This window comes from Salmo trutta, chromosome 6 (genome assembly GCF_901001165.1).
Source record: "Salmo trutta chromosome 6, fSalTru1.1, whole genome shotgun sequence".
Classification (NCBI taxonomy): Eukaryota; Metazoa; Chordata; class Actinopteri; order Salmoniformes; family Salmonidae; genus Salmo; species Salmo trutta.
Window position 1 is genome coordinate 45298111 of NC_042962.1, and position 15678 is coordinate 45313788.

The following is a 15678-nucleotide window of genomic DNA, read 5'->3' on the forward strand; positions in this document are numbered from 1 at the left end:
ATGGATTATCTACGGGATCTGAATTTTGTTTTCTCCGTGAATTCTTTTCTTCAGTTTTTAACTTTCAATATTACAATTATTCATAGACAAACAACAGAAAATGATGTTCTGAGTCCATGTCAATGCCTAAATCACACCCGAAGACAATTTGAGGTCCGGAAAGAAATTCTAACAAATTTGGATTTTTGTGTGTAATTCTAGCGCATCTATCAAGAGAGGAATGTGTTGGCCTAAGCTATGTTTCTGCTGTTAGGCTGAATCTAGTTACTCTATAACCTTGGTGTCATCAGTACTGTTCACTCTTATATAACCTCGGTCTCTTTGCTCTGTTTGCTTCCAGAGCCAGTACAGGTTTGTCTGTGAGGCGATCCTCAAGGTGTACAAGGAGGAGCTGGTCAAACCCCTGACACCCACAAAGCCCCTGACACCCGTAGAGTCTCTGACGCCCACAAAGCCCCTGACACCCGTAGAGTCTCTGACGCCCACAAAGCCCCTGACACCCGTAGAGTCTCTGACACCCACAAAGCCCCTGACACCCGTAGAGTCTCTGACGCCTACAAAGCCCCTGACACCCGTAGAGTCTCTGACGCCCACAAAGCCCCTGACACCCGTAGAGTCTCTGACGCCCACAAAGCCCCTGACACCCGTAGAGTCTCTGACGCCCACAAAGCCCCTGACACCTGTAGAGTCTCTGATGCCCACAAAGCCCCTGACACCCGTAGAGTCTCTGACGCCCACAAAGCCCCTGACACCCGTAGAGTCTCTGACGCCCACAAAGCCCCTGACACCCGTAGAGTCTCTGACGCCCACAAAGCCCCTGACACCCGTAGAGTCTCTGACGCCCACAAAGCCCTTGACGACCTTAGAGCCCCTGACACCCACAAAGCCAGAGGTAGAGACAGAGACAGAGTCGGCTTTAGACCTGCTGGGACGGACTGATGGACTGACTGACTGACTGACTGACTGACTGACTGACACAGGGCTGCATGGGCCTAAGCACCACCCTCTTCTTCCACAGCCTGTCTGTCTGTCTCCCTATGTCTCAGTTACAATAGTTTCTTCCCACATCTTGAGTCTGGTAAGAGAGACTAGTCACAACCATGGAGACGACTACCGACAACCACTCAAACTGGCCTGGGAGGGGAAACAAAGCACCGTTGCACTTTATGACGACAAAACGCGATACTTTGGAGAATTAACGAAAGAAGAAAAAAAGAAAAGAAGTTACGATGATCAACTGGAATTTGGGATGTTAGCAAGTGTCCCGGATCAAGAGACAAGTGAGAAACAGAACAGTAGCTGGGTTGGATTATATCGCTGTAGTGTCATTACTTTCAGACAAACCTTCATAATGAACAGGACAACTCAATGGAACGTGGACTGACTTTTGTTTTCAACCCATCAGTGCATCATCATCAGGTGTCACATCAGTGGTTTCTTCACAGACTAGTCGTTCTGTCTTTGATTACTCCATAGACTTAAGAGTCCATTTTCTTTTTTAAATCGAAAACTATTCATCGTCAACTAAATATCCGTTCAGAAACGGGTTGACCCTCTATGTGAGGTCCTAGTAAAGCGCTCTGACTTCTACTCTATGGTACTCCTCATCTTATCATCTCGTTATTTCTCTCATTGAGGCTATACGTTGTCCGATTGTTTCGATCAGATGGGTACTTTTTGAGCTTTTATATTTATTAGTCTGCGGATTGGAATCATATCCAGTGGAAGTTCTTACAGCTCCAAGTCCTTTGTGAAGGTTTTCCAAACCAGGGTAAAGGCAGGGTAGGTTAGGAGCAATGGAGGCTGCTGAGGGGAGGACGGCTCATAATAATGGCTGGAGTGCAGTCGTTGGCATGGCATCAACCACATGGAAAACCACGTGTTTGACGCCATTGACTCTATTCCAGCCATTGTTATGAGCCGTCCTCCACTCAGCTACCTCCGCTGGTTAGGAGAGGCATCCCTCCCCCTTTACCATCTCATTAGCTGATTACCTGTCATTGAGCTCGGCACTACGTGGTGGTGTTGTCGCTGTTATTTTCGAGGCAGCTATTCTAATTTGATTCGAGACGGCTCGTCATGTGATGTTACATCGGTTTCTCGAAGATACTAAACGACCAGGCCAAAACTGGGTAGTATTTCTATGCAGGTTTTGTTATTGCTAGTAACATAGAATGATCTTGCCGTGCAGGATTGGGTTGGTACAGTACATACATAGGTGGTTTATCAAGTGTCATTGCATCAGATTTTGAAATTGAATATGAGGTATTCAGAGCTCTCTGAATAAGAGTGTTGGGTTTTTTTTGTTACCATGGTACTGTACATCAGGATTTTAGGCAGTTGGTGTACAGTGCATACAGACGGTACATACATTACATTAAAAAGACTGAGCTTTCAGGACCAATAGGTTTTTAGCCTTGTGAGTAAAAGAAAATGTTTTCAAATTAACCATGTGTTGAAAAGCTGTAAGGCTCAAGCTATAGATTTGCTTCTGATATTTTTAAAAGAAACCCTTTTTGCTTCTTGGGAATGGACAGCACTTTTCAACTGAACGTGTAGCATATTTGCTGCTATGTATGATTAGACCCCCAAAAATAATTTTGGAATTGTATATAATTTTATCCATTTTTGTTGGATATAGACACCACTATAGGAAATTTAAGCTATATGGTGTCATCTAGATTTGTGTGATGTAACTAGTGTACATTTACTATGTTATAAATTAAGGCATAATTAAAATAATGTGAGACAAAGTTATTTTTATAAGAACAGAAAGGTTCAAAACTTTTCCACTTGTGTAAAGTCCTGCTGGAATTAGAAATTATTGTTATGGGAAAGCATTGCAATAGATGTATGCTGTGTAAAAGTGCTCTCCATAAGTCCAGTGGCAGTGGAAAGAATTGGGACGGGCAACATGAAGCTCTGTACACTGACAAATTCCCATGATTTCTGGTTGAATCAATAGATGTGATTGTGCTTTTGAAATCAGAAAGCTGGCTTGGTTGGCTTGGTCAAACTTAATGTTGCTGATACTTCTACAGTGGGTTTATGCAGTACCTCGCTGACAATGTTTACAATGGTTTGTGAGTTAGTTCTGTGATTTAAAAAGGATGTGTATCTACTGAAAGTCGGTGTGTTTACAAAAGCTGTTGTGCGATGGGGAACTTTGGCCCAATCAGATCACTCACCTCCCTGCGTCCCAAATGGCACCCTATTCCCTATGTAGTGAAATGCCTTTGACCGAGCTCTGGCCAAAAGTTGTGCACTAGATAGGGAGCCATTTGGGACTTAGGCGGCGTCTACCACTTCACCATGGAATAGACTGAGGCACTGGAATGTTTATTTTACCAGGTTGTCCCATTTAAGGTCAAACGCCTCTTTTTCAAGAGAAACCTGGGTGCTATGTTTTGTTTTTATTGCGCGATGCTTTTCTACCTTATCATCATCATCATCACTTAGTAATAGTACAACATTCTGCACAACTCTGATGTAAATATAAGCTTAATCTGTGAACTAGTGAAATATATTTAAAGATCAATCAGGATGATGTACAAATGTAATGTTTGTGGTGAAGCTGTACAGAAATTGAATGTATCCATCTCAATCTTTTAGTTGCTCGAAAACTTAAGGGATGTACAATGACTTTTGAGGGGAAATATTTTTCATACTACTGTACTTGTAAATGCAGGTAAATATCAGATTCTCCATTGTCTCAATGGGCTCTGCCTGGTCTGCGACATGCTCTGTGTTTTTGTTGTAAATAGGAGCCATATCATGTCAGTGAAGTGCCAATGTTCTGTAAGTAAAGTCTAATTACTGCTGTATTCTTTTGTTGACATGGTCCTTTCTTTCTATGCCTCGACTGTGAATATGTACACAGCACCAACACTGCCTCGTTTGCCTTTCCACATTCACCATTCTAGATACAACACTGCAGCAACAACCACCATAGAATCAACAACCATTGAATTAGAATTCTGCCCATTCTATTTCTACTGTATAGTCTTTTCTATGATGTGACAATACAGTATGTATACAGTAACACAGGTTAGGGCAGTCAGCTGGAAGGAGTGGAGTCAGGCTGTATAAGTCACATGCTCAGCACCTCCCTCTCTACTGGTGAGTCAGGCCTAGTTGTCCATGTTCAGCAGAAGGAAACAAAAATTATTCTTGCCTTTCTATCAAGATTCTCTGCTTCCACCTAGTGTTCAATTTCAGACTGCTGTGGCTGATGATCCTGAGACAAACTCAACTAGGCTACAGCAAAGATGTTGTATTATATTTCTCTCTGACCGCAGGACATATTGCAAAATCCTGACATCTACAGAGAGGCTACAGGTCTGATGAAGATGTGGCTTGACTCTTATTCTGTGTTTAGTGACTGAATGACTTGAGTCAGAGGGCTCTCTTGCCAAGCTAGAAGGGTCTTCAGAACTAGCTGAGGTTTCTCAGGCCATAGGTGTTGTAGTGTCAGTGAGATAGGATGTACTTGGGGCGTGGGAAGAGGTTAGCCAGCCGTCAATGGGACATGCCATCTGTGTGCTACTGGATCTAAGGCTGACCTGGATCCTATTCATTAAGCACCAAACAGAAGAAAACAGGCTAAAACAGGGTGGAACTACCCGGACTTGTCCAATAAGAGACACTTTAGTTTGGTTTAGTTTTATGCAGCAAAAATGGTTTGCTACAATGTGCATTAATGGATATGACCCTGTCCTGCTGCTTTGCAACAGAGTGTTAACAGACTGAAGGCCACAAGGCCTCTGTCATCCATTTAGTCAGTCAAGTTGAACAGCACTGGAATGGTGTTTTATGACACTCATAAACATAAAACCTTTTGGTGCTCTGCTGCCCTCAAAACACAAAGGCACTAGTCAAACCACACCAGCAACAAATAGTCCAGCACATCTGACAAGGCCGCAACTCCTTACCGCACTCTTTTCAAGCACATTTTGAACAGCACCTTTGACCTTGAATGACTGGCAACTGATAAGACAGACACTCAAGAGATGACAGACCCAGAAGTTGGACAGCAGGGTTGGGGTCAATTCCACTTAAATTTAGGATGTACAGGGGCTACTTTTAAATACTGAGCTGCACTGCAAATTCATTACAAAAGAGAACAACTTTATTTGGCAACACAAAAACAGTTTGTATATAACCCATAATAAGTGTGCATACAAACAGTAATTTAGTTTAATGCTTCAGTTTCAAGTGTAGAATTAGAAAGGCAACACTGAAACGTTGACATTTGTGGAGAAAAAGTGCAGTCGACAAAATGTGTTAACAAAAAAAAACAAATACCAGTCAAAAGTTGACACCTACTCATTTCAGGGTTTCTTTATTTTTACTACATTGTAGAATAATAGTGAAGACATCAAAATTATGAAATAACAGTAACCAAAAAAAAAAGCTGCATGGGGTAGTCACCTAGAATGCATTTCAATTAACAAGTGTGCCTTGTTTAAAGTTAATTTGTGGAATTTCCTTCCTTCTTAATGCATTTGAGCCAATCAGTTGTGTTGTGACAAGATAGGGGCGGTATACAGAAGATAGCCCTATTTGGTAAAAAACCAAGTCCATATTATGGCAAGAACAGCTCAAATAAGCAAAGAGAAACAACAGTCCATCATTACTTTAAGACATGAAGGTCAGTCAATGTGGAAAATTAAGAACTTTGAAAGTTTCTTCAAGTGCAGTCGCAAAAACAATCAAGCGCTATGATGAAACTGGCTCTCATGAGGACCGCCACAGGAAAGGAAGACTCAGAGTTACCTCTGCTGCAGAGGAGAAGTTCATTAGAGTTACCAGACTCAGATTGCAGCCCAAATAAATTCTTCACAGAGTTCAAGTAACAGACATCTCAACATCAGCTGTTCAGAGGAGACTGCGTGAATCAGGCCTTCATGGTCAAATTGCTGCAAAGAAACCACTACTAAAAAGGACACCAATAAGAAGAAGAGATTTGCTTGGGCCAAGAAACACGAGCAATGGACATTAGACCGGTGGAAATCTGTCCTTTGAGATTTGAGGTTCCAACCGCCGTGTCTTTGTGAGACGCAGAGTAGGTGAACGGATGATCTCCACATATGTGGTTCCCACCGTGAAGCATGGAGGAGGTCGTGTGATGGTGAAACTGTCTGTGATTTATTTAGAATTCAAGACACACTTACCCAGCATGGCTACCACAGAATTCTGCAGCGATACACCATCCCATCTGGTTTGCGCTTAGTGGGACTATCATTTGTTTTTCAACAGGACAATGACCCAACACACCTCCAGGCTGTGTAATAACTATTAGACCAAGAAGGAGAGTGATGAGTGCTGCATTAGATGACCTGGCCTCCATAATCCCCCGACCTCAACTCAATTGAGATGGTTTGGGATAAGTTGGACTGCAGAGTGAAGTAAAAGCAGCCAACAAGTGCTCAGCATGTGGAAACTCCTTCAAGACTGTTGGAAAAGCATTCCAGGTGAAGATGGTTGAGAGAATGCCTAGAGTGTGCAAAGCTGTCATCAAGGCAAAGGGTGGCTACTTTGAAGAATCTAAAATATATTTGGATTTGTTTAACACTTTTTTGGTTACTACATGATTGAATGTGTCATTTCATAGTTTGTCTTCACTATTATTCTACAATGTAGAAAATAGTAAAAATAAAGATAAACCCTTGAATGAGTAGATGTGTCCAAACTTTTGACTGGTACTATATATGATGTGGATATAGTACATGTTGGATTTTACATGTGGATAATATGTTGGATTATGAATACGGTGACTTCATTATCTGACCGATTTTCATGCAGTGGACCATAAATAAAAAAAAAAGTTAAAAAAAATAGTGTAGTAGTGGAAGTAGGAATATAAAATTGATTGCAGTGCAAACAGTAAGACATCAAACAGCATAGCCAATTTCTCTTGGTGATGAGGCTACTTATTCCTACAAGTGAGTATTAAACCAAGGCCATATTTAAGTAGTGTGCGAGTGAGTGATTGTCTGCGATCATAACCTATATATTCACGATCAATGTTGAGGCACTTCATCGAAACAGTCCCCTCTGGACCCGTCCCCAACAGTGGCACAACGGATGGTTTGCATAACTAACATAGGTTAGTGATAAGGCCACCCCTCTGACTGCCACAATGTGAGAGGTATTGTATATGGATTTGATATGCGTGTGTTAAAGGCAGAAGGCTCAGTTCAGTGGGAAGGATCTGTAGATCTGGGTTGTGTTCAGTAGGCAAGAAACTGAAGAAAATGCTCCAAAAGGGAGACGTAATATATTGTCCAATAAGAAACGCAATCTTTTTTTTTTTTCTTTTTTTTTTTCATTGCAAAAGGTTTCGAAACATTTTGCTACAGTATGTCCTAATGAACATGTCCCTGTCTAATGCCACTGTGCTGCAGAGGCTCTGGTCTGGTTTGGCTCTGTGTGTCTGACTGAAAGGTCTGGCCTAGATCAAAGCAGACAACATTTGAAAGCCTTCTTGATCTTGCCTTCTTTTCCACCCTTGTCCTTGCTCTCTGACATTTTCTTTTTTCGCACCTCCCTCATGAGATCAAAGAATACCTGAAAAGAATGGACAGTTATTATTTCAACCATATAGTTACATTGAAAGTTGATTTACTGTTAAGGTTATTTTTAAAATCATGCTTGCTTGTCGTTTCTGGTATCCCATGTGTTGAAACACATTTCTATAACCTAATCCCCCCCCCCCCATCTAAAAATGTAGAACTCCTAAGTAAGAAATTACATGAAGGTGTATTGTTCCTAGTCCTACTGTAGCGAAGTGCACAGTATGTTTAAGTTTGGTTACATACCTTGTCAACGTTGGCTCGTGTCTTGGCTGAGGTCTCCACGTACTGCACCCCCCACTCCTCTGCCTTGGCCCTGACCTCATCCAATGACACCTGCCTACGGTCCTCCAGATCCGACTTGTTCCCCACCACCAACAGAGGGATGGTATCGTTCTCTGCTTTCACCCGCATAATCTGCTCCCTAGGAAGACACATACAATACATTAGTCCTGATGAAGACCCAGTTGGATCTAATCACTGTCCTACATTTTTTTTTAAATAAATGTAAAAAAATTAGCACTGGGGTGTAATTAGCAGTGTGGAGCTGTATTTTGTTCTAGGCATTTACATCTAAAAAGGACTCATGAGCACCAACATGAAGTACATAGGAGCAGATCAAATTAGGTGTCAAATAAAAGCTTAGGATATACTTTTTTTATGGCATAAGTAAAGGCTTTGATTTCTGGATAAACAGATGGGGAAAGTATCAGAACTACATCAAAACACAATGTTGACATAAAGACCCCTGCCAACTAATATTAACACATTTATTGCCTTGTGATTACGTTCCAAAAACACATGTCTTTAAGGTATTCACACCACTTAACTTACAGCCTGAATTGAACATTTATTAAATTGAGATTTAATGTCACTGGCCTACACACAATACCCCCTAAATATCAAAGTGGAATTGTTTTCAGAAATTAACAAATTAATTAAAAATGAAAAGCTGAAAAGTCTTGAATACTTATTGACTCAACCCCTTTGTTATGGCATCTCTAAATAAGTTCAGGAGTAGAAATGTGCTTAACAAGTCCCAAAAGAATTTGCATGGACTCACTGTGTGCAATAGTGTTTAACAGGATTTTTGAATGACTACCTCATCTCTATACCCCACACATACAATTATCTGTAAGGTCCCTAAGTCAAGCAGTGAATTTCAAACACTGAATCAACCACAAAGGCCAGGGTGAATAGAAGGAAGCCTGTACAAAATACAAATATTCCAAAACATGCATTCTGCAAAAAATGTGACAAAGCAATTCCCTTTTTGTTCTGAAAACAAAGTGTCATATTTGGGGCAAATCCAATACAACACATTACTGAGTACCATTTTCAAGCATTGTGGTGGCTGCATCATGTTATGGGTATGCTTGTAACGTTAAGGGGTTTTTCAGGATAAAAAAAAAATACATGGAATGGAGCTATGCACAGGCAAAAGCCTAGAGGAAAACCTGGTTCAGTCTGCTTTCCACCAAACACTGGGAGATGAATTCCCCTTTTAGCAGGACAATAACTTAAAACAAGGCCAAATCTACACTGGAGTTGTTATCAAGAAGACAGTGAATGTTCCTGAAGGGCTTAAAGTTTATATAAAGCACTAAATGTTTCTAACTAAATACATGTATATAGCCAGAATATTTCCAGGTTAGGTCATGTGGTCCTGGCCCTATATTGTACATGGGTAAGGCATAGCCTGTCATTGGTCAGTTGATCATGTGTTTGATGTACTATAAAATCGGCCTATCAGAGTGGACGTACCGGAACTCTGAGGTGGCGGTGAACGACTCATGTTCGGTGATGGAGAAGACTAGCAGGAAGCCCTCTCCGCTCCGGAAGTAGTTGTCTCTGATGGCAGCATAGTCCTCCTGTCCAGCTGTGTCCAGGATGTCAATCTGGACCTCCTCTCCATCCAGCACCACCTTCTTCCTGTAGCTGTCTGCCTTGGTGGGCTCGTAATCCTCCACAAACTAGGAGGAAGGAAGGAGTGAGGGAATTATTTTATTTACAGAATCGTAAACTCTTTTCAATGGAAAAGCAGTATTGGAGGTTTGAGTGGTAGCTTGCCCAAGTCTTTCTTTAGCCTGGGCGTCCAGACCACATTCTACAAAGGGAGCAATGTACTGAGTCTGGTAAGGACTAGACTTATCGCTCTTACCTCGTCATACATGAACTGCAGAGTGAGGGCTGACTTCCCGACACCTCCACTTCCCACCATGATCACCTTGTGCAGCACCAGAGAGCTCTGGTTCTTACTCTTTCCGGTAGACATCTTTGGATTTGGACACTGTTTGCAGCTACTACACTAACGGAAACCGCCTCCACCAACACCAGAACTTCCTAAAGTTGGACACAAACATGTAAATTAGCCTACAAAACTAAAACATTTTTTTTTTTCAAGTTGCAAAAGTGTCCAGAGAAAGAAGGCAGGGTTTTGTATACGTATGTACATATAATGTCAAAACAGATCCACATGGACCTAAAAGGTTGACAAAACAGCCAATCTCAAAATGGCAGCTGACTGAAACATAGGCTGACCCCTATAATTTCATTAATGAGGGCAGCAGTGGTGTGGCAGCTTTCTAGGGCAAAATTATGCAGGCCTAGCCTACTGCACTTTCAGTACACACCTTCACAGCCAATAGGTTGGGAAGCAAAGCAAACATGTGCCTAGCCAAGTACCTCCTCCACGGAGTTGAGTGCGGACAGCAGTTTTTAAATGAACCTCCGACTCGCTATGCAGTCGCTACGTAAAAAAGTGTGTTTGTCCTCTGTTGAAGCGCGTCTTTCTTTGTTTTCTGAACCCCCCCCCCCCCCCCCAACATTTAACATTTTTATGGAGTAGAGACATCCCAAGGACCCCAGATAGCAAGGACCATAGTCAAAATAATCTGAAGGAATGATATCAGTAGATCATGAAATGGATGTATAAATCAAGCATACCACAAGAAGCAGAAGAAAAAAAAGTGTGTGTGAGAACCTCGTGTCATCAACTGAATGAAGGCATCATGTCTAGTGTAGCTGCTGCAAAAGCTAACGAGGATCCAAATATGAATTATAAAAAAATTATATAAACAATGTATTGCTACAAGACCAGAGAAAACATTCCCAATGTAATAGGCCTTATTGTCAGTTCCAAAACAGAAACTAAAAGCATAATAAAACATTATTCTCAGGAACTATAAGACCATAAGTTCCCCATAGCCAAAAGTATTTTTAAAATAATGCAGCTAAACGCATGTCCCTTTTAAGTGCCCTAACTACTGCCCCAAAATCCAGGGACACAACTTTGGTTTGGGGGGGGGACATTACACCGTTGCCGTGTTTTGTATCACATTCCAAAGATAAAACTGGGGGGACATGTCTCCCGTCTCCCCTAGTGAAAGTCGCACCCCTACCAAAATCCAAATAGATTTTTTTTTAAATTGATTTGAGACTTCTGATACTTTCTTCCTGCTACTTTTCTAGACCCGACACTTTCTCTCAAGGAGCAGCTCTCGATTGGATATATACAAATTAGAAAGCTGTGGTCAACCGAATATTGGATGAGAATCTGTCAATCAAAAGACGTTAGCGCAAACTTTGCTATGTTTGACCAAGATAAGATATAAATCAAAACCCGCTTCTGATATCGATTTCCACTTGTACATACTTCTACAAAAGTGCATAGAGATAGCAAACGTCTCACCTCGTAATGAGTTTGGTGTTTTTCTTGGCTGTTATCCGGTATACACCATGGGAACGCTAACGTAGAGGACAAATTTCACTTACCAGCCGCAAATGCGGATATTTTGACCACTCCCGGACGTCGTGTGAAAAAACGTTCTATGAACAGGATGTGATGTCATTTGGAATTGTGCCATCAAAGACAATACAATATGAACAAGATGGGCGAAGACTGCTTCTCCGATCACACTTGTAGGCGATGTCATGGCGACGTTGAATAACTGATGCCGAGATAAACACCAAATTATGGTGTCGGTGATCTTCACGTCGGAAAGTCGGAGCTCTAGAAAGAGGCCCGAGTTCCCGAGTTGGAAATCCGAGTAGGATGACTGTTCGAAAGGCATGCTGCATTTTTTTTAAAGACTGCATGTAAAAAAATATTAATATTTAGAAACTTGGCGCACACAATACATATGCATTTTTCCCTTTATAAATCAAACCGGCCCCGAAACTGTGCGCAGGTGAACTAGCATTAAAACTGCCTGAAAAACGCCCATCATTCAACTTTTATGTTGGCAATAATGCCTTTGTTTGCTGCATGCTTTTAATGTATGGAGGAGGGGAGACGGGGTGGTAGTAACAATTTTCAGCTTTTCGTCAGTTTCTCAGAGATTGTTTATGGTAGTGTATTCGAAACTTGACACAAACAACCTACAGCTGTCCTTTACAAATTGGTGTGGTTATTATATATGTAAATCAAATTGCAAATGCATGGTGTTGTCTTAAATACTAGTAGTGAAGTGTTACAATTTACCCAATGGTCTAGGTTAGTAACAGTGCTTGGGGTGAATTGTAACAAAATAAAAAGTGCATAAATCATGACATGCGACTAATTATTAAACACCTTTATTGAGAACATGAGAGCAACATTGCCATGTTTAACATTTTGTAAGGCAGAAATAATAAACTTAAATAATAAAATGTATTATTTTACCCTCTAAATGGTATTTCTCAACCAGACAACAACTAGGCTAAACTAAACACCTACACCTGAATGTTTGTGGTGTGTGTCTGAGACTTTTTATGCTCTTCTTCCAGTGCCTGCTTGACGGTTGTATCCGTCAAAATCACAGTTTTTCTCCTCTTCCTACCCCTTGTAATTTTCCTGGGCCCTGCTTTTGGGAAGGGGCGTACATCAACTGGATTGAAATCAGAAGGGTAACAAGGTGTTTCCCAGCCACAGCCTGATACATGTGGGGAGTTGCCCTGTGGGGTGACTGGAGAGGTGGCCTGCAAGGCAGCTGGAGAGGTGGCCTGGAAGGCAGCTGGAGAGGTGGCCTGGAAGGCAGCTGGAGAAGTGGCCTGGATAGCTGTGGGCACAGTGGGCAAATTGGCCTGAGGGGTGTCTGAAGAGCTGACCTGGGAGGCAGCTGGCAAGACCAGTGTGTCAGCTGGAGCAGGACGATCAGTGACAAGTGAGGGTGCAAAGTCACATTCCTGAAATATATCAGGGTTGTATGGCCAAATGCCAGTGCACCTGAACCCAGCCAGTACATTGGTGGGTGTTGTGGCACCTGTTTTGACAAGGCCTGGAATGTCATATATGGTCAGTTGGAGAGCTGGCCTGGAAAGCAGTTGGAGAGATGAACTGGAAGGCAGCTGGAGAGGTGGCCTGGATAGCTGTGGGCACAGTGGGCAAATTGGCCTGAGGGGTATCTGAAGAGCTGACCTGGGAGGCAGCTGGCAAAACCAGTGTATCAGCTGGAGCAGGACGATCAGTGACAAGTGAGGGTGCAAAGTCACATTCCTGAAATAGTCACATTCCTGAAATATATCAGGGTTGTATGGCCAAATTCCAGTGCATCTGAACCCAGCCAGTACATTGGTGGTTGTTGTGGCACCTGTTTTGACAAGGCCTGGAATGTCACATATAGTCAGTAGGAGAGCTGGCCTGGAAAGCAGTTGGAGAGATGAACTGGAAGGCAGTTGGAAAGGTGGCCTGGGAGGCAGCTGGAGAGGTGGCCTGGGAGGCAGCTGGAGAGGTGGCCTGGAAGGCAGTTGGAGAGATGAGCTGGAAGGCAGTTGGAGAGATGGCCTGGATAGCTGTGGGCACAGGGGCAAATTGGCCTGAGTGGTGTCTGAAGAGGTCACCTGGGAGGCAGCTGGCAAAACCAGTGTGTCAGCTGGAGCAGGACGATCAGTGATAAGGGAGGGTGCAAAGTCACATTCCTGAAATAGTCACATTCCAGAAATATATCAGGGTTGTATGGCCAAATGCCAGTGCACCTGAACCCAGCCAGTACATTGGTGGGTGTAGTGGTGGCACCTGTTTTGACAAGGCCTGGAATGTCACATATGGTCAGTAGGAGAGTGGGCCTGGAAGGTAGTTCGAGAGGTGGCCTGGAAGACAGTTGGAGAGATGGCCTGCAAGGCAGCTGGGGAGGTGGCCTGGAAGGCAGCTGGAGAAGTGGCTTTGGAGGCAGCTGGGGAGGTGGCCTGGGAGGCAGCTGGAGAGGTGGCCTGGAAGGCAGCTGGAGAGGTGGCCTGGAAGGAAGTTGGAGAGGTGGCCTGGAAGGAAGTTGGAGAGGTGGCCTGGAAGGCAGCTGGAGAAGTGGCTTTGGAGGCAGCTGGGGAGGTGGCCTGGGAGGCAGCTGGAGAGGTGGCCTGGAAGGCAGCTGGAGAGGTGCCCTGGGAGGCAGTTGGAGAGGTGCCCTGGGAGGCAGTTGGAGAGGTGGCCTGGAAGGCAGCTGGAGTGATGGTCTTGATAGCTGTGGGCACAATGGCCTGAGCGGTGTCTGTAGAGGTGACCTGGGAGGCAGCTGACAAGACCAGTGTGTCAGCTGGAGCAGGGGTCATGGTCTTTCCGGGCTTCATTCTCAAACAGTCATCACTGGCTGAGTTCACCATTTTCTTCAATGGCCCGTACACGCTCCTGTCCAGTAGCTTCCTTCTCTCTTTGCAGCATCTGTACAGAGTGACATGACATATGCCGTACAACTTTGATCTGATTGACTTCCCCTGCTCTGCTACATGATCTGCTACATCCTTTTTCAAACTGTGGAGAGGTACTCCACTGTCTGTCTTTCTTTTTCATGACCTTGTCATGGTGAAAGTATAAGAAAACATGTACCAAAAACATTATGTTTTACTCAGGGTTCGGTGTAAGATTTTCTCACAAGTTGTTACAACTAGGGCCTCCCAAGTGGCACCACTACAGATCCGGGTTCGATCCCGGGCTGTGTCGCAGTCGGCCACGACCGGGAGACCCATGAAGTGACGCACAATTGGCCCAGCGTTGTCCGGGTTACGGAAGGGTTTGGCTGGCCGGGATGTCCCTGTCCCATCGCACTCTAGTGACTCCTGTGGCGGGCCGGGCGCATGCACGCTGACATGGTCGCCAATTGTAAGGTGTTTCCTCTGACACATTGGTGTGGCTTGGCAGGGTCGACGCATGGCTCTCAACCTTCGCCTCTCCCGAGTCTCTATGGGAGTTGCAGTGATGGGACAAGACTGTAACTACCAATTGGATATCACGAAATTGGGGAGAAAAAGGGAGAAAAACAATCTAAAATAAAATCCTGACCCATGCATACATTAGCTAGCTTCCATTGCTAACATGCATTAAATATCTCTACACAGACTGCTTATAAACCAGATATAAGTTTGGTGAATAAAACTACAAAGCAGTTGATGCCATCAGAAAAAACAAATGTGTCAAAATAATTACTTTCTTTCCTCAAAATCATATTTCTGTCGATGGAATCTAAAGAATTTATCACAGGGACTTGCTTTTTCACATGAGGGTTCAGGACTAAACTGAGCATGTACATAGGGAATCAGATGATTCTACCTTGCTCCTGATTGGAGTTTCCAGTGTTACACTTTCCAGTGTTACAACCATCCCCTGTCTTCCCTACCACAGTATGAGTCATAATACCCATAAAATCTAGCGGTCAAACAGGGAAATGGTTCCAATAGTTTTTCCAATGTTAATTTTTCCCATAGGGGATTTTAGATATAGTTCAAATAAGGGCTGTGTTTTGTGTAGGCTTACCCTGGCATGATATTTTGATAACAAATCTCTCTTGGACAAGGACTTTTATCAATATTTTTGCCTGTATTTACCCACCAAAAATGAAATGTTAATTAGCTGCTAATGTGGCTACCATAAAGAACTACAAATGCCATGATGATCTGGACGAGACTACCGAATCGAGGCAAAGGTAAGAATCTCTGGATTAACAATCTAATGTAGTTAGCTAAATGTAGTAATTAATAAATTGGCTAAATCTCTTTAAATTGACAATTCTGTGAACTGTCTTGTGCAAGTTTTAAATTGACACAATACCTGTTAGCAAAGGTGTCAGCTAGAGATAACGTGCAGGACCTTGCAGGGATTTGTAGTCTTGCATGTCTACGTTGATGCTAATTAGCA

The 15678-nt window shown here is 43.1% G+C and overlaps 2 protein-coding genes across 4 annotated transcripts in view; one reads left to right on the forward strand and one right to left on the reverse strand.

Annotated features, from left to right (window-relative positions):
* Positions 1-3824, forward strand: part of LOC115196008 (tyrosine-protein phosphatase non-receptor type 4-like) — a 42722-nt gene extending 38898 nt beyond the window's left edge. For all 3 annotated transcript variants that reach the window (XM_029756440.1, XM_029756439.1, XM_029756441.1), the window contains exon 26: positions 341-3824. In XM_029756440.1, the coding sequence (XP_029612300.1) occupies positions 341-955 (615 nt within the window). In that variant the 3' untranslated portion in view covers positions 956-3824. The remainder of the gene's footprint in view (positions 1-340) is intronic.
* Positions 3825-7282: 3458 nt separating this feature from the next.
* LOC115196011 (ras-related protein ralB-B) lies at positions 7283-11396 on the reverse strand. Its single transcript, XM_029756446.1, has 5 exons — positions 11266-11396; positions 9736-9917; positions 9339-9547; positions 7821-7998; positions 7283-7569 (listed from the first exon to the last, which is right to left on the reverse strand). Exons 2-5 carry the CDS (start codon positions 9847-9849, stop codon positions 7459-7461), a joined length of 612 nt encoding a protein of 203 aa, XP_029612306.1. The 5' UTR covers positions 9850-9917; positions 11266-11396; the 3' UTR covers positions 7283-7458.
* Positions 11397-15678: the final 4282 nt, after the last annotated feature.

Excerpts from the sequence above, each read along its gene's own strand:
- LOC115196011 (XM_029756446.1), bottom strand. The coding sequence starts at position 9,849 with ATGTCTACCGGAAAGAGTAAGAACCAGAGCTCTCTGGTGCTGCACAAG. Across the intron at positions 9,548-9,735 it reads TGCAGTTCATGTATGACGAG|TTTGTGGAGGATTACGAGCC; the intron begins GTAAGAGCGATA and ends CCTTCCTCCTAG. Across the intron at positions 7,570-7,820 it reads CACGAGCCAACGTTGACAAG|GTATTCTTTGATCTCATGAG; the intron begins GTATGTAACCAA and ends CATTCTTTTCAG.